The sequence below is a fragment of the Lynx rufus genome, unplaced genomic scaffold (genome assembly GCF_022079265.1).
Source record: "Lynx rufus isolate CCGP_SWC_20201006 ecotype Redwood Valley unplaced genomic scaffold, mLynRuf1.p SCAF_8, whole genome shotgun sequence".
Lineage (NCBI taxonomy): Eukaryota > Metazoa > Chordata > Mammalia > Carnivora > Felidae > Lynx > Lynx rufus.
The window spans coordinates 24,366,369-24,393,949 of record NW_025814896.1 but is presented as its reverse complement, the minus strand read 5'-3'; the positions used below and the strand labels follow the sequence as shown (position 1 = coordinate 24,393,949).

At 36.6% G+C, this 27,581-nt stretch overlaps 1 protein-coding gene across 8 annotated transcripts in view; it reads right to left on the bottom strand.

Annotated features, from left to right (window-relative positions):
- NCOA6 (nuclear receptor coactivator 6) overlaps nucleotides 1-27,581 on the bottom strand; it is a 107,476-nt gene that overhangs the window by 52,470 nt on the left and 27,425 nt on the right. For 6 of the 8 annotated variants that reach the window (XM_047069274.1, XM_047069275.1, XM_047069276.1 and 3 more), the window contains 2 exons: nucleotides 12,028-12,133; nucleotides 4,591-4,872 (listed from right to left, as the gene is read on the bottom strand). In XM_047069274.1, coding sequence (XP_046925230.1) covers nucleotides 4,591-4,825 — 235 coding nt within the window. In that variant the 5' untranslated portion in view covers nucleotides 4,826-4,872; nucleotides 12,028-12,133. Of the gene's footprint in view, nucleotides 1-4,590; nucleotides 4,873-12,027; nucleotides 12,134-12,919; nucleotides 12,937-27,581 lie in introns of those variants that run through there. The other 2 variants (XM_047069272.1, XM_047069273.1) reach the window with 2 other exon arrangements.

Sequence of the window (27,581 nt, the reverse complement as noted above, 5' to 3'; positions counted from 1 at the left end):
GATTCTGTGTCTCCCTCTCTCTCCACCCCTCCCCTGCTTGTGCTCTGTCTCTCTCAAAAATAAATAAACATTTTAAAAAATTTAAAAAAAAAAGTTGCCTGCTCTACCAACCGAGCCAGCCAGGCACCCCTGATTCAGCAATCTCAAACAAGAAAAAATGGGGGTAATTATAAGAGCAATAAACACTTTCGTGCTCATTGACACTCTTATCTCTGTGTAATATGATATATTAGGACTATAAAATTTTAATTTCATGTATGCTGCTCTAACCTGGAAAGGCTCTTGTAATATATTGTGAATAAGACTAGAGTGACAATGATGTTAATAACTGTAAGTTTAACATATAAAATTCTCTAATACTATTCTTTACATGGTATAAAAAAGCCCTTGAGAAAATGACATCAAATCTCAAAAAAAAAAAAACAAACCACCAAGCCTAAAAAAATTAGTAAGATCTAGGCTTTGTACTATGTCTGATGAGATTAGATAACTGTGCTAACCAAAAATGATGTAGAGCCTCTAACCAAGTTTCAAAAACACAAATGCCTACAAGACCTAGACAGGTAATCCAAGTGTATGAAGAGGCCAGATGGGAACTATCTGAGATGAGGGCCTGCCCTCAATAGCAGCTGCTCCTCAGCACTGCCTGGGACAAGGAGAGAGTTCAATGTTATCAAATCTTTCCATTTTTAGAGTTAAATCCAAAATCTGGATTTGTATGCAAAATATTTCAATTTTTAAAGCATTGGTGATGAAATTCAAACATCAAAACAAACAAAACTAAAGTAGAGCCATAACACATGGTTGCAGGCTGGATCCAACAGGTTGCCAGTTGGCAGCCTGATCTAAAATTTAGGAAGACAAGGGGCACCTGGGTGGCTCAGTCGGTTAAGCATCTGACTTCAGCTCAGGTCATGATCTCCCGGTTTATGGGTTCGAGCCCTGCATTTGGGGCTCTGTGTTGACAGCTCAGAGTCTGGAGCCGGCTTCAGATTCTCTGTCTCCCTCTCTCTGCCCCTCCCCATCTTGCCTTCTGTCTCTCTCTCAAAAGTGAACATTAAAAAATAAGAAATAAATAAAATTCAGGAAGGCAAATTTCAAGTACATTTTAAGTAGAACCATGAAGTAAGATTTTTCTAAGCTTTTAGGGGCCTTTAAGATCCAGTCTAACCTCTTCATTTTGCAGGTAAGGAAACTAAAGACCAGAGAGTTAAAAACAAGAAATAAAATTGGGTCTTGAGAATTACTCCTACCTACTAGAGCAGATAGTTTAAGGATTACTATGTTTAACAGTACCTTATTATGTTCAGTTTCTCCATGTACTTAAAAGAAACACAACAGCATTTCTATTAAAAGAAAAAATTCTAGGGGCACGTGGGGGGGCTCAGTGGGTTAAAGCATCTGACTCTTGATTTTGGCTCAGGTCATCATCTCATGGTTTGTCAGTTCAAGCCCCACACTGGGTCTCTCTGCTGTCAGCTTGGGATTCTCTCTCTCCCTCTTTCTCTACCCCTCCCCTACTCATGTGCACGTACTCTTTCTTTCACAAATAAACATTTAAGGGGCACCGGGATGGCTCAGCCGGTTAAGCATCCGACTTTGGCTCAGGTCATAATCTCATGGTTCGTGGGTTCAAGCCCCGCATCGGGCTCTGTGCGGACAGCTCAGAGCCTGGAGCCTGTTTCAGATTCTGTGTCTCCCTCTCTGTCTGCCCCTCCCCCACTCGCACTTGGTCTCCCTCTGTCTCAAAAATAAACATTAAAAAAAATGTTTAATTCTCTCTTTAAATAATAAAATAAACATTAAAAAAATTCTAGCTCTCTGATTCCAAGCTGTATTACAAAGCTATAAAAAAATTAAAAAAAAAAGGGGGGGGGGCACCTGGGTGGCTCAACTGGTTGAGCATCCAACTTCAGCTCAGGTCATGATGTCACAGCTTCTGAGTTTGAGTGAGTGGGAGAGGAGGGAGTAGAAGCAAAAGGTACAGTCTACGGGGCCCCTGGGTGGTTTAGCTGGTTAAGCATCCGACTTCAGTTCGGGTCATGATCTCACAGTCCGTGGGTTCAAGCCCCACATTGGGCTCTGTGCTGGGGTTCAGAGCCTGGAGCCTGCTTTGGATTCTGTGTCTCCCTCTCTCTCTGCCCCTAACCCACTCGCATGGTCTCTGTCTCTCTCAAAAATAAACATTAAAAAAAAAAAAATCAGAGCTATAGTAATCATAACAGTATGGTATTGGCATAAAAACACATAGATCAATGGAACAGAACAGAGAGCCCAGAAATAAACCCACACATATATGGTCAATTAATTTACAACAGAGGAGCCAAGAAAACACAATGGGGAAAGGACAGTCTCTTCAATAAATGACGCTGGGGAAACCAGACAGCCATATGCAAAGGAATGAAACTGGATTACTATCTTACACCATACACAAAAGTTAACTCAAAATGGATTAAAGACTTAATGTAAGACCTGAAACCATAAAACTCCTAGAAGAAAACAGGTGGTAAGCTCCTTAACATTGGTCTTGGCAATGATTTTTTTCAATGTGACACAAAAAGCAAAGGCAACAAAAACAAACAAGTGGAGCTATATCAAACTAAAAACCTTCTGCACAGCAAAGGAAGCCATCAACAAAATGAAAAGGCAACATATTGAATGTGATAAAATATTTGCAAATCATGTATCTGATAAGGAATATCTAAAGAACTCATACAACTTGATTATAAAATTCCAAACAATCTCAATTAAAAAATGGGCAGAAGATCTAAACAGACTTTTTTCCAAAGAAGACATACAGATGGCCAACAGGTACATAAAAGGTGCTCAATGTCACTAATCATTAGGGGAATGCAAATCAAAACCACAATGAGATATCACCTCACACCTGTTAGAATGGCTATTACTGGGGTACCTGGGTAGCTCAGTTGGTTAAGCATCCAACTTCAGCTCAGGTCACAATCTCACAGTTCATGAGTTTGACCCTGCATTGGACTCTGTGCTGACAGCTTGGAGCCTGTTTCAGATTCTGTGTCTCCCTCTCTCTCTGCCCTCCCCTGCTTCCATTCTGTGTGTGTGTGTGTGTGTGTGTGTGTCTCTCTCTCAAAAAAAAATAAATATTTAAAAAATTTTACAATGGCTATTATTAACGAAACAAAAAATAACAAGTGTTGGCAAGGACGTAGAGAAAGAGGAACACTTATGCACTGTTAGTGAGAATATAAACTGATGCAGCCACTGTGGAAAACATATGGAGGTTCCTCAAAAATTAAAAATAAAACTACCATATGATCTAGCAATTCCACTTCTGAATGTTTATCTGAAAACAAAAACACTGACTCAAAAAGATTATCTGCACCCCCATGTTCACTGCAGCATTATTTAAAGAACAACGACATGGTAACAACCTAAGTGTCCACAGATGTATGAATGCATGAATGAACAAAAAAATCATGGTATGTATATACATGGTATGTATATACATATAATGGAGCGTTATTCAGCCATAAAAAAGAATATTGCCATTTATAAGAAACATGGATGGACCTTGAGGGCATTATGCTAAAGTGAATTAAGTAGCCAGAAGAAGACAAATACTGTATGATCTCACAGACATGTGGAATCTTAAAAAACAAGACAAAACAAAACCAAAAACACCAAGCTCATAGATACAGGGAACAGACTGGTAGCTGACAGGGGACAGGACAGGGAGTGGTGGTGGAGGTGAAATGGGTAAAGGGGGTCAAAAGATACAAAGTTTCAGTTATTGTCACAGGGATATAACATACAGCAAGTAACCATAGTTAGTAATACTCTATGGCATATTTGCAAGTTGCTAAGAGAGTATATCTTAAAAGTTCTCATTGCAGGGGCATCTGGGTGGCTCAGTCGGTTAGGTGTCTGACTTTAGCTCAGGTCACAAACTCATGGTTCCCGAGTTCAAGACCCTCGCTGGGCTCTCTGCTGTCAGTGCAGAGCCTGCTTCCGATCCTCTGTCCCCCTCTCTCTCTGCCCCTCTCCTGTTTGCGCTCTTTCAAAAATAAACAAAAACATTAAAAAAAAAAGTTCTCATCACAACAAAACTGTCACTATGTATGGTGACAGATGTTAACTAGATTGTGGTGCGTGATCATTTCACAATATATACAAATATGGAATGGTAAGTTATACACCTGAAACTAATGTAATGTTATATGTCCACTATACCTCCATAAAAAAAAAAAATTCTAAAATTCCAATTCTGCACTTAAAATCAGCCTTTCAATCCAGTATGGCAAAGTTTTACTTCGTAAAACTCAAGACAATCACAGAAGAGCAAACATTTTTTTAAAAAAGTAACAAGAAGAGGGGCACCGGGGTGGTTCAGTAGATTAAGCATCCAACTCTTGATTTCGGCCCAGGTCATGACCTCACAGTTTTGAGATGGAGCCCCGCACTAAGTCTGCTTAACATATTCTCTCTCTCTCTTTCTCTTTCCGCCCCTCCCCCACTGGCATGTGCTCACTCTCTCCCCCCCCCCAAAAAAAAAGAAAAAGAAAAAATAATTAAACTAAAATGATTTTAAAAATAATTAAATAATAAATAAATTACCCATGTGTAACAAATTGGGCACATTCTCCAATATTGTGTCCAATTTCCATTTGAAGTCTTTATCACCTATATTTCCTTTGAAGGCCACAAATATTGTGGAATCCTCCAAAATACTATCACTTTTTGTGTCATCATCTTCTAGTCCAGAATCAAAATCCATCTCTGAATCTTCCACTGATGATGAACACAAGGAAGTATAGATGTCTTCTAAGTTTGGAAGGTCATCCAAAACCATGGTGAATATTATTCCAGTAACATATGCCAAATGGAGAATAAGCAAACCTTTGAAAAGAGAAGATACAAAAAGGGTGTTACAATGCATAATTATACAATCAACAATGTATAATCCATTGGTCTGTAAAAACTATAATTTATTTCCCAAGTAATAAGAAAGCACACTATAAACATTAAGAAATTACAGAGAGGAATAACTAAGATAGTCTATAATAATTAGTTCTTAAAAATACTTGAAATAAAAATTCACCAGTTTTAAATAAAGTTCCTTTTATTATAATGTTTATGTTTATTATGTCAGGCTACCTAGAATACAGGGAGGAGGGAACAAGCAATCACAAGAAAATAAAACAAGTTATATTTTGAAAATTAATTTATATAAGCCTTTGACCCCACAGAGCAAAGGGCTCTCCAATACTCCCCTTATTCCTGTTCTGACAAAAGTTTCAGAGGAGCCAAAGTTTCTAAAGCCATTCTCTTTTTCTAACCTGCAAAGCAAAGCTTGACCCAACTAAAAACATCTGGAGGACTATCTAAAATCCTAAAGTCTTGAGGACCCTTTAAAATAACTTTAGGGGCACCTTGGTGGCTCAGTCGCTTAAGCGTCTGACTTCAGTTCTGGTCATGATCTCATGGTTCATGGGTTCAAGCCCCACATCAGGTTCTGCGTCTCCCTCTCTCTCTGCCCCTCCCCTGCTTGTGTGCATGCACTCTCTCTCTCAAAAATAAATAAACTTTAAAAATAACTTTTAAAGCATTATTAATAGTTATATGGCTAAAAATAATAATTTAGAAACAAAACAATAAAACATTTTTAAATACTTTTAGGAAAGGAAAATAAGTAGTTAACACATGTTTATAGAAAGAAAGAACTGTGTCCAGGACACAACTAAATTACTTTTCAACTTTTAGATCTAGAGAAGTCACATTATCTGTTATTTTCAGTTATGCTGTCTATCAAAGAATACATGTATTAACAATCACACCATGTGGTCATTTTCTCCATTAGCATTGGGACTGACGATCACTTCTTAACCCAAAAGTGAGTGAACATTCATTTTTTAGCATCTGTGTTAAGCCAGAATGACATGGATACATAAGAACCTCACACAACTCTTCTAATTTAAAAACATTCCTTATAGAATTACAACTATGTGTTTTTTTTAAAGATAGATAAGAAAAAAAGGGCTGAAAATAAATTCACTAAAATGCAAACAGTGATTGTACTAGGCTGGTAAATTTTCTTTTCCTATTTTCCAAATATGCTACAAGTCATTTAGGGACATGCAAAGCTAAATATGCTGTAATAGGTTTAATACCAGTATAAATGGAAAAAAATTATCAACTTTTAAAAAAACTGTTTAACTTTTCTTTTTTTTTAATGTTTAAATATAACATACTTTTATTGAGTTACTTCTTCTTTGACATTTCATTTAGGATTTACATGCAATAATCATTTTTTTAATTTGTTTTTAATGTTTTATTATTTATTTTTAAGAGAGAGAGAAAGAGAGAGAGACAGAGAGAGAGAGAGAGGCAGAGTGTGAGCCAGGGAGGGGGCAGAGAGAGAAGGAGACACAGAATCCGAAGCAAGCTCCAGGCTCTGAGCTGTCAGCACAGAGCCGGATGCTCGAACCCATGAACCGTGAGATCATGACCTGAGCAGAAGTCAGACACTTAAGCGACTGAGCCACCCAGGTGTCCCACGCAAGAATCGTTTTTTATTCTTTCCTAAATACTAAATATTTTACCTCAAATTCACACTAGCATATCAGTTCTGCAAAGAGATGCCTACAAACTGATCTACTGGCTTAGGTATAGGATAGAGTTGTTGGGTTTTTAGAGGGTGATTTCTAAAACTATTTTGGCAGTATATCACTAATTCGATAAGCTATCATGTTGTAAAACTCTGGTAAAAGCAAAATACTATATGGTTTTATTTGCCCATGTTAAAGACGGAAGTCCAGCATATCTACATCAATAATAATAATAATAAAACAGAAAATACACATTAAGCATCTACATACCTTACTTCTCATTCCTAAGATTATGTTGGAGCATATAAAATACCCCCCAACTTTATACATTTTTCTAACAAAGTGGATACTCATAGAGCAAATTTAAATCACAATTTTAATCTTTTGTGTCAGTTGTAGAATAAATAATTTAATTTTAAGGCAAATTTATCTAAAATATTTAAAATATGATCAATTGAATAATCAGGTTATCGGATGATTTAAAAGTGCACAAAAACAAAAAATACTACTACTTTACCATTCCATGAGGCAGAACCGGAACAAAAGTCTTTAAAACTGGACTTTTATAATTGTCAGATTATGGATAATGGATATAATTGTCAGATATTAAAAAAATGGAAAACTTACAGGATAGAATATAGAAAACTTATAGAATATAGCACTTAGATTCAGTTATTCATTCTAATAACTATTATCTAGTTCAGGGAACTTATATTAATATTCATATTCTTTCCACTCATTTCAGCCTTTTAGATATCAAAGTCATGATACATAGATGCAAACAGGTTCCCCTACTCCATTTATTCTGAACAGTTTGTTTTTCTTGTTGGCAGCTTTTACAATGAGGGAAAAAGGAAATTACAAATTAGATCTCTCATTCAGTGAAATTTCTGTTTAGTCTACTACTAAAAATTCTACTCTTTTAGTAAATCTCCTTCCATCTAGTTTCAAATACATGTTTATCCCAAGTTCTGAATTTTGGTTCTTTGTTATTCTAATTAATAGAAAGGTGTGTATTTTATTTTAAGACTTCTCTATTTTTTTTTTTTTAATGCTTATTTATTTTTGAGAGAGACAGAGACAGAATGAGAGTGGGTTAGGGGCAGAGAGAGAGGGAGACACAGAATCCGAAGCAGGCTCCAGGCTCTGAGCTGTCAGCACAGAGCCCGACGCAGGGCTTGAACTCACGAGCTGTGAGATCATGACCTGAGCCAAAGTCAGACGCTCAACCGACTGAGCCACCCAGGCACCCCTATTTTATTTTTTTAATTAATAATTTATTTATTTTTAAATTTACATCCAAGTTAGTTAGCATATGGTTCAACAATGATTTCAGTAGTAGATTCCTTAATGCCCCTTATCCATTTAGCCCATTCCCCCTCCCACAACCCTTCCAGCAACCCTCTGTTCTCCACATTTAAGAGTCTCTCATGTTTTGTCCCCCTCCCTGTTGTTATATTATTTTTGCTTCCTTTCCCTTATGTTCATCTGTTTTGTATCTTAAAGTCCTAATATGAATGAAGTCATATGATATTTGTCTTTCTCCGACTAATTTCTTTTAGCATCATAATACCCTCCAGTTCCATCCACTTAGTTGTAATTGGCAAGATTTCATTCTTTTTGATTGCCAAGCAATACCATTGTATATATATACAACACCTTTATCCATTCATCCATCAATGGACATTTGGGCTCTTTCCATACTTTGGCAGTTGTTGATAGTACTGCTATAAACATTGGGGTGCATGTGTCCCTTCGAAACAGCACACCTGTATCCCTTGGATAAACACCCAGTAGTACAATTGCTGGGTCGTATGGTAGTTCTATTTTTAGTTTCTTGAGGTAACTCCATACTGTTTTCCAGAGTGGCTGCACCAGTTTGTATTCCCTCTTTTTCTTTTTTAAACAGTCAATTAAATTTCAAGAACAAAGAATTTCCAAAAACCAATTTAAGGAATCTTAGGGGGAAAAATTCCTCTGTTGTAAGTAAACATGAAAACAATAAAACAACAACAACAAAAAAACTTACGTTTGAGCAAAGCACCTTTTCTAGTACTGTAACTGTTACAAAGGAATAGTGTGACTTGGGTGGTTAAGAAACAACAGCATTCAGAAAATCCCTTATAAATACCATTGCCTTTAGTCAACTGCCATCTGCTCCTTACAGATTTTAAAGAACTTTAGAGGTAAATAAACAAGACTGAAAAAGACTTTAGGGCTTAAAAGCTGTTACTCATCAGGAAAACGACTGATTGCTGAGACTGCGTGAAATACTAGAGCTATTTAATAGCTACTCCCCAGTTGGAACAACTACAAGAAAAGAATTTAAAATTTAAGAAGTGTTTTCCAAAAGAAATCTTTTACTGGAAAGAAAGAGATCAACTAAAAATCTGTCTTCTAAAGGGGTCATCGGTCATGTCATGAAGGCTGGCAAATCTGAATTTGGAAAACCATCTCCTGGCAGATAAAACAAATCAACTAATCCAAATTCAAGAATTACTGGTTTAAAAGTACTATGGCACTACACAGGTGCTTAAAAAATGAAGAAATTAAAAGTAAGTATGAAAAACTGCTGGCCTCCTCTCCAGAAACTTTTTAAAGAAGCTTCTTCCTGATAACATATTCATTGACATAACGTCCACTTAAAATCTAGTCTTTAACAAAGGATTTATAATCAAAACAATTAACTAATTTTGAGTGAAATGCAGTTCAGTGACTGCTCTTGGAGACAGAAATCATTACAGCTGACCAGTTTGAGACTCACTTGCTCATTTATGGTCATCATAAGAAAACATGTGCTATCTCTCTGGGTTTGTTAAGATTAACCACCAGTTAATTTGCTCACTCGCCACATAATAAACTTCCAGATTATCTGTTGGTTTCACTTCTAACAGGGGCTCTTTTCATTTTTTTTTATATGAAATTTATTGTCAAATTGGTTTCCATACAACACCCAGTGCTCATCCCAACAGGTGCCCTCCTCAATACCCATCACCCACCATCACCCCCTCCCACCCCCCATCAACCCTCAGTTTGTTCTCAGTTTTTAAGTGTCTCTTATGTTTTGGCTCCCTCCCTAACCTTTTTTTTTTCCCTTCCCCTCCGCCATGGTCTTCTGTTAAGTTTCTCAAGATCCACATAAGAGTGAAAACATATGGTATTTTTCTTTCTCTGTATGACTTATTTCACTTAGCATAACACTCTCCAGTTCCATCCACGTTGCTACAAAAGGCCATATTTCATTCTTTTGATCTTTTGTAAAGAACCTAAGAATAAATGTGACATCCAGGAGAATTTAAAGAGCAAGCATATTATTTATTCTACTTTTGGAAATAGATTTCCAAACTAAATCTTTTAAGGGTAATATTTCAGGATAACCAAATAGCTCCAGTTGATAAAGGAAAGCTCTTTTTTAAGAAGAAAGCCAACTTAAATGTAAAAAGAATGATATCATTGGAAAAATCACAATTTTGTGATCGTTGATAAAATAATTCAGAAAAGGATCATTAATAAGGATAAAACATTATGTGAAATGTGCCAAAAATGTTTAACCTGAATATAATAAAATCTTTATACAGGAGACAGAGGTATAACTTAAATAACATCATGAGGAAATATTCAGACAAATCTAGAGTGTAGGATTTCTACAGCATAACTGGCTTGGCCTCTTCAGTAAGTCAGTTGTAATGAAGGAAGAAAGAGATGGGTGAAACTATTCTACATTAAAAGAGCTTTTGGGGCGCCTGGGTGGCGCAGTCGGTTAAGCGTCCGACTTCAGCCAGGTCACGATCTCGCGGTCCGTGAGTTCGAGCCCCGCGTCGGGCTCTGGGCTGATGGCTCAGAGCCTGGAGCCTGTTTCCGATTCTGTGTCTCCCTCTCTCTCTGCCCCTCCCCCGTTCATGCTCTGTCTCTCTCTGTCCCAAAAATAAAAAAAACGTTGAAAAAAAAATTAAAAAAAAAAAAATAAAAGAGCTTTTAAAAATTTTTTTAAAAATCAAATGCAGTGTATGGTCCTTTATTAGGTCTTGGTTTGGAAAAAAGATGTAAAGCACATTTTTAGGATAATTAGTGAACTACCACTAATTTTGTTAGGTGTGATAACAATGGTGTTATGGTTATATAGGGCAATGTTCTGTCTAAGAGATGCATATTGAAGCATTCAGGGGTAAAACATCAGGATGCTTGTAATTTACTTTAAAATAATTGAGAGAAAAATAGATTAGGCAAATATGACAAAATTTTAATAATGGTTAAATATAGGTGATTAGTATACAGGTGTTTATTATACTTTTGTTTATAGTATAATTTTATAAAATGTTTGAAATTGTTCATAATAAAAAGCTTAAAAAAAAAAAAGGAAGAAAAAAGCAATCATACCAGCAACATAGTGCTGCTCCAAGGTAAAACTCCACAGACATCAGGAAGGCTTAGAAGCTTACTTATGAACATCTTCCAAATCACAGTAGGGTTAAAAATAAATAAATATATTTAAACATATATATTTGTAAATATATAAATTTATATTATTTATGAATATATAAATTTATATACCTTACATATTACATATATACCCAGCTAATATGCACCAGATTTACATTTACATATGAACAGAAGGGACTGGTGTAATGGGTAGAAGATTGTTACAGGTTATTCAGAGTATCAGCTTGGCTGCCATTTGAAAAGACAAGACACTATGATCTGCATCAGAAACCACAAACTTACATACTCATAGCGGTTAGGCAGATAAAATAAGAGAAGAACACTGGATATTAAGTGTATTTACACACACTGTATGAATGATTTGGGTAACAGGAAACTCACATACCCATCTATGCTAAGCAGCTACTATCCTCTGCTCCAGCTTATTACTTTCTTTTTGGAAGGATGGGAGGAGTTGGGCAGATGTTCTGAATTTTAAGAAAAGGCTAAAATCCATATATTCAGTGAAATCTCCAGATTTTAAAATAGGTTTACATTTTCGGAAAATAAAAATACTATGTATGCCAAATGAAACACACTGTAGCTGCATAAGGCCCAGTCACCAATTTTCAATTTCTACAACTCCCATGACTGACTAGTACAATGCTAGGTGTGAGTGAACTATGCTGGGTTTGGTACAGTGCTGGAATAGACCAGATATTTGAAATGCATTTAAATGTTATGATGTGCCTCCTAAGAGGTATGTGGACTCTCGAAGAGAAAGAAAAAAATAGATCAAGTTCTCAACCCCAGAGGAACAGAAGGCACTCAAACTTAGTGAATTTGGGGCTTCATTAAATATACTGATATCTTCGATAACTGGCTGAAGGACCATCTTCTCCTTTGACAAAACGCTAGATGATAAAGGAAACAGTTTTTTAATTTGCTACGTAACTTTAGTAGAGTCATTCCATTGCTTGGAATTAAGTTGAGCCTTAACCACTCTTTCACAAAAGATTTCACTCACCAAAATGTCTTTATTTTTTTATCATTTATTCAGGTCATCTTCTAAGTCCAAACAAGCTGGCATTTTTAGGGCCTGTATTTCAAAAGGCAGCAGCCAAATAAAAATTCTAAAAAAGAGAGACAAAGAGAAAGTTGCAGTATCATATAGAAATTAGAAATTACAGAGGTGACATCTTTATAACAGAAGCCAATGCAAATTCAAGTTACCAAGTCAACTTAGACGTCTTTAGAGAATGTTAAAATAGAGTTTTCATTAAGTCTACAAAGAATATCTTTTTTCTGAGATCAAACCACTATTCAACAAGCATTTCAAAGAGTATAGAAGCAAACTCCAGGACATATACTGCCTTCGCTTAAGAATCATGAAATTGGGGCGGGGGGGGGGGGGCACCTGGGTGGCTCAGTCGGTTAAGCATCCAACTTCAGCTCAGGTCATGATCTCGTGGTTTGTGGCTTCAAGCCCCGCATCGGGCTCTGTGCTGACAGCACGAGGCCTGGAGTCTGCTTTGGATTCTGTGTCTCCCTCTCTCTCTGCCCCTTCCCCATTCATGTATGTGCGCGCTCTCTCTCTCCCAAAAATAAAATAAAAAAACATAAAATTTTTAAAAAATTAAAAAAAAAAAGGATCATGAAACTGGGACCCTAAGCCTTAGAGACCTCCTCCCTTTACCTCCATTTTTAAACCTGTCAAATTAAAATGAATTAACATCATCATGCCACACTGTTTGCAGATACTTGGAGCCAAGACCAAAATATTTTCTACACACACTAAATACAAGACCCGCTTGTTCTAACATAATTTCAAAACTCATTTTAAACTTCATAAAGTATATGGGGTGCCTGGGTGGCTCAGCGGGTTAAGTGTCCAACTTCAGCTCAGGTCATGATCTCACCGTTTATAGGTTCGAGCCCTGCATTGGGTTCTGTGCAACAGCTCAGAGCCTGGAGCCTGCTTTGGATTCGGTGTCTCCTTCTCTCTCTGATTCTTCCCCACTTGTGCTCTATCTCTCTCAAAAATGAATAAACATTAAAAAAATTTTTTTAAATAAATAAACTTCATAAAGTATAGATTTAAGCTTTTTTCCTACTTTTATATAATTTTATTTTTCATTAAATTTTCAGTTTTTCTAAGTATTATTTATGGTACACATAGAAATTTTGCATGGAAAGTGTCTAATTTTGGCATGCTTCAGAAAAATATTCCCACTTTAATAAGGTAGTATCAGTCTGGGGCGCTGGGGTGGCTCAGTTGGTTAAGAGTCAGAATTTAGCCCAGGGCATGATCTCACAGTTCGAGGGTTCGAGCTCCACATTGGGCTCTGTGCTGACAGCTCAGAACCTGGAGCCTGCTTCAGATTCTGTGTCTCCTTCTCTCTCTGCCCTTCCCTGGTTTGCTTGCTCTCTCTCTTTCAAAAATAAACAGTAAGAAAATTTTAAAAAGAAAAGATAGTATCAGTCTACAATGTCTTTAACTTGGCTGTTATGGTTTTACATTATTGTCAAATATTGATTTTATAATTTCAAATTTTTAAATGGATATATATACTAGACATTAATAAATAATTCTTAGGGAAAGAACTATGCTCCTTAATTATTTTTTAATTTAAGTCTAAGCTATTTTTTCAAAACTCCATGGAACATTAACAAAAAATGACCTTAAGAAAGGCCATCAAGAGGGATGCCTGGGTGGCTCAATCTGTTAAGCGTCCAATTCTTGATTTTGGCTCAGGTCATGATTTCAGTTTGGTTCGTGGGTTTGAGTCCCGTGCTGGGTTCTGTGCTGACAGTGGCAAGCCCGCTTGGGATTCTTTGTCTCTCTCTCTGCCCCTCCCCAGCCTGCACACTCTCTCTCTTAAAAATAAATAAACATTTTTTAAAAAGGCCATAAAGAAAATCTCTATAGTGAATGGGATTAACAGTACACTTACCCTGATGAGCACTGAGCAATACATGGAATTGTTGAACCACTACACTGTACACTTGAAACAAATATAACACTCTATACTGGAATTTAAAAAAGAAAAAAACTCTATAAATCCAAAAAGTAACAGTAGAATAATACTCTGATTCAGTACAATGTACTGAAATTATACATTTAAAATAAAATCAAGAAACAAAGGCCTTTTCACCTTAAAACAACAACAAAACCCTTGGAGTTGGGTTAAAAAAGAAATCAATATTGCAAAATTTCTAGAGAATGCCAAAATAAGGAAAATGCTACATATTAGAACCTAAAGAATACAGCCAAACCAGTAAAGAAGAAAATTCACAGCGATAAATACCTACATCAGGAAAAAGAAAGAAAAGAAAGAAAGAAGAAAAGAAAGGAAGGAGTTAAATGTCTGACTCAAAAAGTCAGGAAAAAAACCTGTAAGGTGAACTGAAAGAAATCAAAATGAAGGAATTAATACAGATAAAAGGAGAAATTAAAAAAAAAAAAAAAAAAACAAACAGAAAAAGAGGGGCGCCTGGGTGGTTCAGTTGGTTAAGCATCTGACTCTTGACTTGTGCTCAGATCATGATCTCAAGGTCATGAGATCCAGCCCCACGGTGGGCTCTATGCTGGGGGTGGAGTCTGCTTGAGCTTCTCCCTCTCCCTCTGACCCTCCCCTGCTTGCGCTCTCTCTAAAAACAAAACAAAACAAAACCCAGAAAAACAGAATAAATAAATCCAAAAATTGGTACATTGGAAGAAAAACCAATAAAATAAACTACTAGTTAATCTAGTAAAGGGAGAAAGTCCAAATACATGAAATAAGAAGGAAATAGCCACAGAAACAAAGGAAATTAAAAGGACCATAGAGACTGTTTTGTTCAAGCTTTTGTTCACTCTACCTATATAAATATGATAATGCCCCCCAAAAGCATCACACACAAATTTAATGGAAACATTAACCCTTTAGAGAACAGATTAAGTCTAATGATCTGAAACTGTTCCAGAACATACAAAAAGAAAGCAAACTTTCCAAATCTTTTTATGAAGCAAATATAGCATGAATATCAAAAGCTGATACACACTGCAGGCAGAAAGCTATAATCTCTCTTACGTTGATGCAAGATTCTAAATCAAATTTTAAATAGAATACAACAGTACATTAGATGAAGAATGTATCATAATTAAGTAGAGTTTGGTCTAGGAATACAAGCAAGGCTCACTATGAGGAAACTAAGGGAAGAAGTCATATGATCATCTCCACAGATACTTAAAGTCATTTGACAAAATTTAACACTTCTCAAAAAAAATCAAATATATAAACACTTCCTTAACATGACAAAATATATCTTTTTTTGGCCTAAAGTCAGCAGCTTGCTTAATGGGGAAAAGTTGGGAAGAGGGCAGATATCTACTAAATATTATTAAACATTCTATCATAGGTATATAAAGTCAGTGAAATTAAACAAGACGAATAATAGTAAAAAATTGGGAAGAATGTAAAACTATCACTATCAGGAGATGATATAATTGTATTCTTGCACATCTTGAAAAATCAACCAAGAAAACAGCAAAAATAAGAGATTCAGCAAAGTAGAATGGTACAAAATATACAGAAAACAACAGCTTTATTACATAGGCAATCAATCATCAATATGTGGGGAAAAATTTAATTTATAACAGCCCCAAAAAGGACAAAATATTTAGGACTGAACTAAAAAGATGAAATTTTAAATACACTAATAAAGGATCCAAATACAAAAAAGACTTGAACAAATGGAATGACACACCACATTCTTAGACAAAAAGACTCACAGGGTGCCTGGGTGGCTCAGTCGGTTAAGCATTTGACTCTTGATTTCAGCTCAGGTCAGGATCTCAGGGTTGTGAGATCAAACCCCGTGTTGGGTGCCATGCTGAGTATGAAGCCTGTTTAAGATTCTCTCCTTCTCTCTCTGCCCCTCCCCAGCTCGTGGTCTCTCTCTCAAAAAGAGAGAGAGAGAGAGAGAGAGAGAGAGGAAAAAAGACTCATAAACATCAATTCTCCCTAATTTAGAATCTAACAATCCTATTAAAACATGCTAACTTCTTGGGGTGCCTGGGTGGCTCAGTTGGTTCAGTGTCTGACTCCGGCTCAGGTCTTGATCTCACGGTTTGTGGGTTGGAGTCCTTTGTCAGGCTCTGTCAAAGCCTGGAGTCTGCTTGGATTCTGTGTCTCACCGCCCCCCCCCCCCACCCTTCCCCTGCTTGCACTCTCTCCCTCTCTCAAAAATAAAATAAAACATTAAGAAAAATTCTAACTTTTTTAAAATGGAAAAGCTGATTTTATAGTTCACATGGAAATAAAAAGAGTAAAAAAAAAAAAAAAACCTCTGAAAAATAAGAGTAGGGAAAAGGACAAGTCCTACCAGATATCAAAACATAATGCCTCAGTAATTAAAACTGTGAGTACTGGCATATAAACGGATGGGAGACCAATGGAAGACTAAAATCCCCAAAAGTGATCAAAATGGATGTAGAATTTTAGTATCTCATAAAGGTGGGGGAAACAGATTTTTCATTAAATGGGACTAGGTAGCCACCTGGGGAAAAAATAAACTTAGAGCTATACCTCACATCAAGATAAATTCCAAATGGATCCAAAACTTCAATGCAACAAATGAAACCATACAAGTATTAGAAGAAAGTACAGAAGAAATTTTTATACTCTTGAACTGGGTAGAGATTTTTTAACTATGACATAAAATCCAAAGCCATTAAAAAAATGGGTAAATTTGAATACATAAAAATCAAAGAATTCTGCAAGGCAAAAAATACCATAAGTAAAGCAAAACAAAAACCCAACAAACAAACAACAAACAAAATGACAAAGAAAAAATATTGACAATGAAAGAGCAAATTTCCCATATATAAACATACTATAGAAAAAAACAGGTTTGTGTATGTATATGTGTATGCATATATAGGTATTATAAAGAGAACAGCAATTTAGACAAAGTATTGTGTCCAAAAATGGGCACAGAATATGATCATAAAATTCAAAGAAAAGGAAATACAAATGAACTTTAAACATATAAAAAATGTTAAACTTCACACATAAGAAAATATTTTTTTCACTCATCAGATTAGTGAAAATCCAAAAATATAATAATGCACTCTCTTGGCAAGGCTATAGGAAAACAGACATTCTCACTCATTGCTAGTGGTTGTCTAACATCAGCAAGTAGGCATTATCTATCAAAATTACAATTACATATACCATTAACCCAGCAATCTCACTTCTGGTTGGTGATCCTGTAAGAGGGGGTACAGCTCAGTGGTAGAGCATTTGACTGCACTGATCCTACAGATAAACCTGCTCCCTTACGAGATGACACATACACAAGGTTATTCAATAAAAGCATTTTTGCAAGAGCAAGATAGGAAACTACCAAAATGTCCATCAACAGAGACTGATTAAATTATAGTACATCTAATAAAAAGGAAAGGCAGCAAGAATATGGATGCTCTCTATGCACTGATGTGGAATGATCTCCAAGATATACTGTTGAGAGAAGAAAAAACAAGGAATAAAACATTGACTACAGGATGCTACTTTTAGTGGGGAAAGAGGAGAAAAATATTTTATATATGTTAGTATTAAAAATAAAATACTCTAGGGGTGCCTGAGTGGCTCAGTTGGTTAAGCATCTGACTCTTGATTTGGGCTCATAATCTCACAGTTTATGAGACAGCTCTGCATCAGGCTACACACTGTCAGCGTGGAGCCTACTTACGATGGTCTCTCTGTTTTCTTCTCCCTCTGCCTCTTCCCCACTCGCACTCCCTCTGACAAAAAACAAAAAAACAAAAAAACAAAATACAAAACAAAACAAAAAAACACAAACAAAAAAAACCTCTAGAAGGAAATACAAAAAAAACCCACAAAACAGTAAAAATTATTAGCTTCAAGGTAAACTAGGAAAAAAACAAAACAAAACAAAAAAAACATGTTGTACCAGAGGAGGGCAAGGAAGCACGCACACAAATAGGGAGCAAAGTCACAAGGACCCAGGAGCCAGTTTAAGGGGTTTCTACCGGCAAATTTGAGACAATTTAACTATCAAAAAGAATTAATGACTAAAATTGATTAAAATACCATGAATAAATAGAAATCCATAAATATATAATAATAGCTCAGAGTAAATAATAGCTCAGAGAGTAAAAAAATTACTCAGAAAGTCACTATTAGGTGTAACTATGACATCAATTCCTTACTCTGAAGATTGATAATTAAAGAAAAAAGAATGAAGCAAGAAATTTACTTTGTCTTTTAAGAAACATTCATCCTTGGTAAAGAGGGAAAGCTCTCCTTTACATCAGAATGCTAGTTAATAAATGCAGAAGGAAAGAATTTTTGAAATCACCATTGTGCAACCTCCAATGAAGTAAGTGATTCAGGCAAGGATGATCAAAGGATGCTAAAAACCATCTGGTGAAAACTGCTGGGGAACAGAAGACTCCCATGGTGCAAATGGATTATTCCACAGATTACTTTCTAATTGCAAAGAGAAAACAAGTATCTTTAGAGTGGAAAGATACGACATTCACCAGCTTTACCTGGTGATCAAATCCAGTAACAATTACAGTGAGACCTTTTATTTATGCCTTCTGATGTGATTTTACCTGAAACACCAGTCATCATCTATGATGATTATTAGTAAAAATGCCTAGCCTAGGTCTAAAAAGTCTTTAAAAGTAATTTCTCCTTTATAGAAAATTCAGGAGATCGAGCAAAAAGAACAAATACATGAAGAAGTATTTGACTACATGAAGAAATAATCAGATCTAGAATGTGTGGCTTGCTACAACAAAATTGATCTGGTCTCTTCAAAACCCAAAATCTTAAGGGAAGAGATAGGGGGAAGACACAGTTCTCAATTAAAAGACTTTACAAATATGACCACCAAATGCAATTCATAAACGTTACTTAGACCTGCTTTGAAGAAAACAGCCATAAAATTATTAAGACAGTTGGGAAAAACTGAATGTGAAGTAACAGAAGATATTAGGGCATTTTTAAAAACATCTTGGATGTAGTAATGTTATTTGTGATTGTATAGCAAATGCCCTTATTCTTAGGAGATGCATGCCAAAGTATTTAGGGATAAAATGTCATAATGTCTGCAACTTATTTTCAAAGTATTCAGTAAAGATAGGTAGGTAAACAGATGATGCAAATATAGCAAACTATTATCACTGTATTATTCTTTCAACTTTTTTGTATTAAAAACATTTTTTTTCATATTAAAAAGTTATGGGGAGAAGGGTATAAATAAATCCTGGGAGCTGAGGGTGGGTTCAAGACTTTTCCCTGTATATCTTTTTTATAATGTTTTTATTTCTGAACCACATGCATGCATTATGTATTAAAAGAAAAAAAAAAGCCAGCTATCTACTACCCTCTTAAACACTGAGCAGCAAGTATATTTCTACTCTTACCCCATCTCAGGCATGCAACAACAAAAATAGCCTCTGCTTTCTATCTCCTAGTTCTGAGGAGAGCCCCTCTGACCACATTCTCCTTGAGTCATTTGACAGTAAGGTTAAGAACCTGGAACACATTGTTACCAAGGGCTGAGCCACTGTCACCACCTTCAACAATATTCCCTTCAGCCAGTCTCCTACACTTGCTTCCCAACCCTTTCCCACCCCATTCCCTTATCTCCAGGTTCTGTTGTTCACCCAGTCTGTTCCTCCCCACCCACTCCCATCCCATCCCACAGCTGGCTCCTTCAGCAATGCTTTTATCAGTGTCCTGCCCCCTTGCTCACTTATTCTTAAGGCATACAAATCCATCAACTGCCTTTCCCCCACCCCCACTAACTCACAAACTTGAAGTTTAAGAGCTAGAAAGGAATTTGCATAATAATCAGTCTAACTCCCCCCAACTCTCAAAGGAAAAACCTGAATCACAGCAGTGGTATTGTGACTTGACTGAAATTATAGACTAGGATTGTGACAGGATAATGACTAAAGCCTGGTCTTTCACCTTCAAATTCAGTGCTTCTCCCACCATATACCAAACTGTCTTCTCACCAGGGTGACTCTACCCTACTCATACATAGTACACAATTAGCAGAAATATCAGAACCAAGTGACCTAGTTTATTTCAGGCCAATACCCACTAATTAGAATTGCCGCAGTAACTCCAAAATGACTGAAGTCAGAATATCTGAGATCAAATGAGTATATGCCTTGAAAGAACTTCAGTAGCTCCCAACCTTGGCTACACACTATAATTATTTGAGAAACTTAAAAAAATAATTCCAGAGTCATACTATGTCTGCACTGTGGCCTGAGCTTTGGGCACTGAAACACTACCCAGGTGATTCTAATGTGCAAAGTTTAGAACCACACTTTTCATACATTATTTAATTTACCTTATATGAGGAAACTGAGTCAGGTAGGGAATGTGGTTAAGAATTTGCTCCAATGGGGTGCCTGGGTGGCTCAGTCAGTTAAGCATCTGACTCTTGATTTTGGCTCAGGTCATGCATGGTTCATGGGTTTAAACTCTGCGTTGGACTCTGCACTGATAGCTCGGAGCCTGCTTGGGATTCTCACTCTCCCTCTCTCTCTCTCTCTCTCTCTGCCCCACCCACACTCACTTGCATGCACTGCCTCCCTCTCAAAATTAATAAACATTAAAAAAAAAATAATTTGCTCCAAAAAAGTGATTAAGGAGAAACAAAAGCTTTTTCTTTTATTATCATAAAGTTTGGTTGTTTAATTTTTTTTTAATATAAGCAATACAAACCATATTATTTGTGTGGAAATAAAACAAATGTAACTATATAGAATCTAAAATTGAACTGCAGCACCCTGTGTTCCATCTTGTTTTTTTCCACATCCTTGGAATCACTTAAACCTTTCTTAGCTTCCATGTTGTCATTTAGAAAATGATGGGCTAACATCTTCCAGATCTAGGGACACTATGACTATTTTAATCCCTGGCTATTTGACTTCAATGTTTTTGTTTTTTTAATTTTTAAATGTTTATTTTTGAGAGAGAGAGAGAGAGAGAGAGAGAGAAAGCATGAGTGGGGGAGGGGCAAAGAGAAAGGGAGACACAACTTTAAACTCAGTTTAACCAACTGAGCCACCCAGGTGCCCTGACTTCAATGTTAATCATACTTCCCTGAAGAACTGGAAATTATTTGGTGCAAGATCTCTAACTCTTCCTTTTTCCACTAGTGGCTATTCTCCACACTATTCTATCATCTTCCTCCTTTCAAAAAGTTAATCCAAACTGGAAATTAAAATGGAGGCTACCTCAGGGTGCCTGGGTGGCTCACTCAGTTGAGTGCCTGACTCTGGCTCAGGTCATGATCTCATGGTTCGTGGGTTCTGGCCCTGCATCAGGCTCTGCGCTGACAGCTGGGAGCCTGGAGCCTGCTTCATATTCTGTGTCTCGGTCTCGGTCTCTGCCCCTCCCCAACTTGTGTATGCTCGAACCTGGGTGGCTCAGTTGGTTCATGTCCGACTTTAGCTCAGGTCATGATCTCATGATTCGTGAATTCGAGCCTCTCTGACAGTGCGGAGCCTGCTTGGAATTCTCTCTCTCTCTCTCTCTCTCTCTCACTCTTTTTCTCTCTCCTTCCCTCTAAAAAATAAATTAAAAAAAAAATACATTTTTCCTATTCAGCTTTATAGCCTCCATGGGAAGATAAGCTCTGAGCACAAATGAAGAGTGTGAATTCTGGGCTTCTGATACCCAACATTCAGGAAGTGTTTACAAAGGTGCAAGACCAGCCCTACTCCAGTTACATAGTCATCAGAAGTTGGCTACTTACCATGTCTACTCCCTCACAGCCATTTTGCATGACAGCTAACCCTAACCCTATCCTTAACTCATAACCCTAACACTACCCTGATCCTTTAATTTAGGAATGGACTATTATGTTCCTTATCCTTGACGTTTAACTATATCAATTATTTGGGATTATGATTGAGAGACTTTTTTCTTTCCATATTATTTTTCTATTTATTCAATGCTGCTTATTTATTGAATAAATAGCACTGAATAAACACCATCTTTTTTTGTTTGTTTATTTTTGAGAGACAGCGTATGAGAAGGGGAGGTGCAGACAGAGAGGGGGACAGAGGATCTGAAGTGGGCTCCATGCTGACAGCAGAGAGCCCGAAGCAGGGCTTGAACTCACAAACAGTGAGATCATGACCCGAGCTGAAGACGGATGCTCAACCAACTGAGCCCCCCATGTACCCCATAAATACTATTTATTAAAAAAAATTTTTTTAATTTTTTTAATGTTTATTTTTGACAGAGAGAGAGAGAGACAGAAAGACAGAGACACAGACAGAGTGGGGGAGGGGCAGAGAGAGAGGGAGACACAGAATCCGAAGCAGGCTCCAGGCTCTGACCTGTCAGCACAGAGCCTGACATGGGGCTCGAACTCACAGACTGGGAGATCATGACCGGAGCTGAAGTCGGACACTCAACCGACTGAGCCACCCAGGTGCCTGTAAAAAAATTTTTTTAGTGTTTATTCATTTTTGAGACACAGGGAGACAGAACATGAGTGGGGGAGGTGCAGAGAGAGAGGGAGACACAGAATCAAAAGCAGGCTCCAGGATGAAGCTGTCAGGACAGAGCCCGACACAGGGCTCGAACCCACGAACAGCAAGATCATGACCTGAAGTCGGACACTTAACTGACTGAGCCACGCAGGTACCCCAAATGCTATTTTTTACAAAAAATAATCATTGAAAAGATCTATAAGGTATGAAATAAAGATGAACTATTACTAGTCACCATCATCTTCATCTGAGTACAATGAACAATTTTGCTAATATGCTGTTTTTAATTTAATGTGTTAATGCCCCCCCCCATTAAAGGGGAAAGTTGAGACTAGGTCAAGGAGCATTTGTCTTTTCTAGATACCTCATATAGTAGAAACCATATAATAACTGGTCTTTTGTGACCAGCTTCTTTCACTTAGAATATTTTCAAGATGTTGTAGCAAGTAACAGTATTTTTTAAAATACCAAATAACATCCCTTACCAAAAAAACCACATTTATTTATCCATTTATTCATCAGCTGATAAACATTTGGGTTGTTTCCATTTTTCACTATTATGAATAATGCTGTTATGAATATTTGTATACGAGTTTTTGTATGGACGTATTTTCGCTTTTCTCGGATATATATACATATATATATACACGATTACATGTACACATACATACATATTTACATACACATATACATACGTATATACACACACACACTTAGGAGTAAAATTGCTGGGTCATATATTTTCTATGTTTAATCTTTTGAGGAAATTTCCAAACTGTTTTACAAAGCAGTTACACCATTTTACATTCCCACCAGTAGGGCAAAAGGGTTCCAATTTCTCTACATCCCCGCCAACTTATCATTACCTTTCTGAGTACAGCTATCCTGGTGGGTGTAAGGTGGTATCTCATGGTGCTTTTGATTTGCATTTCCCTGATGCCAAATGATGTTAAGCATATTTTCATGTTTATTTTCCATTTGCCACAATTTGGAGAAACATCCATTCAAATCTTTTGTCAATTTTTAAAACTGGGATATTTGACTCTTTATAATTGAATTGTAAATTTTTTTTTAAGTTTATTTATTTGAGACAGAGACGAGTGGGGGAGGGGCAGAGAGGGAGAGAGGGAGAATCCCAAGCAGGCTCTGCACTGCTAACTGTGAGATCATGATGTGAGCTGAAACCAAGAGTCAGATGCTAACCAACTGGGCCACCCAGGCACCCACAAGAGTTCTTGGTATATACTTTTTAATATTTTATCATTCTTTTATTTTTACTGCAGTATAATTAACATACAGTGTTTTATTAGTTTCAGGTGTACAATATAGTGATTCAATAATTCTATACATTATTCAGTGCTCCTCAAAATAAATGTACTCTTAATCTCCTTCACCTATTTCACCCATTCCCCTAACTACCTCCCCTCTGGTAACCACCAGTTTGTTCTCTATAGTTAAGAGTCTGGTGTTTCATTTGTCTTTTTTCTTTGTTCACTTGTTTTGTTTCTTAAATTCCACACGAGTGAAATCATATGGTATGTTTTTTTCTCTGAGTTATTTACTGAGCAGTATACCGTCGAGATCCATCCACGTTGATGCAAATGGCAAGATTTCATTCTTTTTTTATGGCTGAATAATAATTATTATACACACACACACACACACACACACACACACACACACACACACACACATATCTTTATCCATTCATCTATTGGGCTGCTTCCATAATTTGGCTATTGTGAATAATGCTATGATAAACACAGGGGTGCACATATCTTTTAGAATTAGCATTTTCATATTCTTTGGGTAAATACCTAAAAGTGGAATTACTGGATCATACGCGAATTCTATTTTTAATCTTTTGAAGACTGCCATTCTGTTTTCCACAATGGCTGCTCCAGCTTGCATTCCTACCAACAGTGCACAAGGGTTCCTTTTTGTCTACATCCTTACCAATACTTGTTGTTTCTTGTTTTTTATTTTAGCCATTCTGACAGGTGTGAGGTCATATCTCATGGTTTTGATTTGTATTTTCCTGATGATGAGTGATGTTGAGATTCTTTTCATGTGTCTGCTGGACATGTGGCTGTCTTCTTTGGAGAAATGTCTGTTCATGTTTTCTGCCCATTGTTACACTGCATTATTTGGGGTTTTTTTGTGTTGAGCTGTATAAGTTCTTTTTTTTTTTTAATGTTTTTATTTATTTCTGAGACAGAGAGAGACAGAGCATGAGCAGGGGAGGGGCAGAGAGAGAGGGAGACACAGAATCTGAAGCAGGCTCCAGGCTCTGAGCTGTCAGCACAGAGCCTGATGTGGGACTTGAACTCACAGACTGTGAGATCATGACCTGAGCTGAAGCGGACGCTTAACCGACTGAGCCACCCAGGCACCCCTAGAAGTTCTTTATATATTTTGGATACTTACCTCTTATCAGATATGTTCTTTGCAATTATCTTCTCCCATTCAGTATGCTTTTTGTTTTGTTGATTGTTTCCTTTGCTGTGCAGAAGCTTTTTATTTTGATGCATTCCTAATAGTTTATTTTTGCTTTTGTTTCCCTTGCCTTAGAAGATATATCTAGAAAGCTGTTGCTACATACAACTGATATCAGAGAAATTACCCCCTGTGCTGTCTTCTAGGATTTTTATGGTTTCAGGTCTCACATTTAGGTCTTTAATTCATTTTACGGTTATTTTTGTGTATGGTGAAAGAAAGTGGTCCAGTTTCATTCTTTCGCATATAGCTGTCCAGTCTTCCCACCATCATTTGTTGAAGAGACTTTTTCCCATTGCATATTCTGGCCTCCTTTGCTTTAATTTAATTAACCATATAATTGTGGGTTTATTTCTGGGCTCTTTATTCTGTACTATTGTTTTATGTGTCTACTTTTGTGCCAAGACCACACTGTTTTAATTACTACAGCTTTATAGTATATCTTGAAATCTGGGATTGTGATACTTCCAGTTTTGTTCTTCTTTTTCAAGACTCTTTGGCAATCCAGGGTCTTTTGTGGTTCTACACAAATTTTAGGATTATTTGTCTAGTTCTGTGAAAAATGGCATTGGTGTTTTGACAGGGATGCATTAAATGTGTAGATTGCTTTGGGTAGTATGGACATTTTACCAATATTTGTTCTCCCAATCCATGAACATGGAATATCTTTCCATTTGTTTGTGTCATCTTCAATTGCTTTCATCAATGTTGTTTAGTTTTCAGAATACTGGTCTTTCACCTTCTTGGTTAATTTTATTCTTTTTGGTGCAATTGTAAATGGCATTGTTTTCTTAATTTCTCTTTCTGCTACTTCATTATTAGTGTATAAAAATGCAATGGATTTCTATATGTTAACTTTGTATCCTATGACCTTACTGAATTCATTTACCAATTCTAGAAGTTTTTCGGTGGAGTCTTGGGTTTTCTACATATAGTATCATGCCATCTTGTAAACACTGAAAGTTCTGCTTCTTCCTTACCAATATGGATGCTTTTTATTTCTTTTTCTTGTCTGATTGCTGTGGCTAGGACTTTCAGTACTATGTTGAATAAAAGTGGTGAAAGTAGACATCCTTGCCTTGTTCCTGATCTTAGAGGAAAAGCTCTCAGTTTTTTACCATTGAGTGATTTTAGCTGTGTGCTTTTCATACGTGGCCTTTATAATATTGAGGCATGTTCCCTTTAATCCTACTTTGTTGAGAGTTTTTATCAAAAATGGATATTATACTTCATCAAATGCTTCTTCTGCATCTACTGAAATGATCATATGGTTATCCCTTCTCTTGCTGATATGATGTATCACAGTGAGTGATTTACAAATACCGAACCACTCTTGCATCTCAGGAATAAATCCCACTTACTTGTGGTGAATGAATTTTTAAATATATTGTTGGATTTGGTTTGCTAATAATTTTTTTAGGTAATCTCTAGACCCAACGTGAGACTTGAACTCACAACCCTGAGATCAAGAGTCATATACTCTTCTAACTGAGCCAGCCAAGCACCCCTGCTAATACTTTGTAAAGGACTTTTGCATCTATGTTCATCAGAGATACTGGCTTGTAATTCTTTTTTTGTACCGTCTTTATCTGGCTTTGGGGTCAGAGTAATGCTAGCCTCATAGAATGAATTTGGAAGTTTTCCTTCCTCTTACATGTTTTGGAATAGTTTGAGAAGAGTATGTATCAACTTTTCTTTAAATGTTTAGTAGAATTCACCTGTGAAGACATCGGATCCCAGAATTTTTTTTGTTGGGAGTTGATTGATTCCTGATTCTATTTCATTGCTGGTAATCAGTCTGTTCAAATTTTCTATTTCTTTCTGATTCAATTTTGGAAAGTTATATGTTTCTAGGAATTTATCCACTTTTTCTAGGTTGCCCAGTTTGTTGGCACATAATTTTTCATAATATTCTCATAATCCTTTGTATTTCTGTGGTGTCAGTTGTTATTGCTCCTCTTTCATCTTTGATTTTTGCTTATTTGAGTCCTCTCTCTCTCTCTTTTATTTTTGATGAGTCTGGGTAAAGATTTTTCAATTTTGTTATTTTTTCAAAGAGTCAGCTCCTGGTTTCATTAACCTATTTTACTGGGTTTTTTTTTTTTTTTTTTTTTTTTTTTTTTTTTAGTTTCTATTTCATTTATTTCTGTTTTAATCTTTATTATTTCCTTCCTTCTACTGGTTTTGGGTGTGTTTGTTCTTTCTCCAGTTCTTTTGGGGATAAGGCTAGGTTGCTTATTTGGGATTTTTCTTGCTTCTTGCAACAGGCTTGTATTGCTATAAATTTCTTTCTTAGAACAGTTTTTGCTGGGGTGCCTGGGTGGCGCAGTCGGTTAAGCGTCCGACTTCAGCCAGGTCACGATCTCGCGGTCCGGGAGTTCGAGCCCCGCGTCAGGCTCTGGGCTGATGGCTCGGAGCCTGGAGCCTGTTTCCGATTCTGTGTCTCCCTCTCTCTGCCCCTCCCCCGTTCATGCTGTGTCTCTCTCTGTCCCAAAAATAAATAAACGTTGAAAAAAAAAAAATTTAAAAAAAGAACAGTTTTTGCT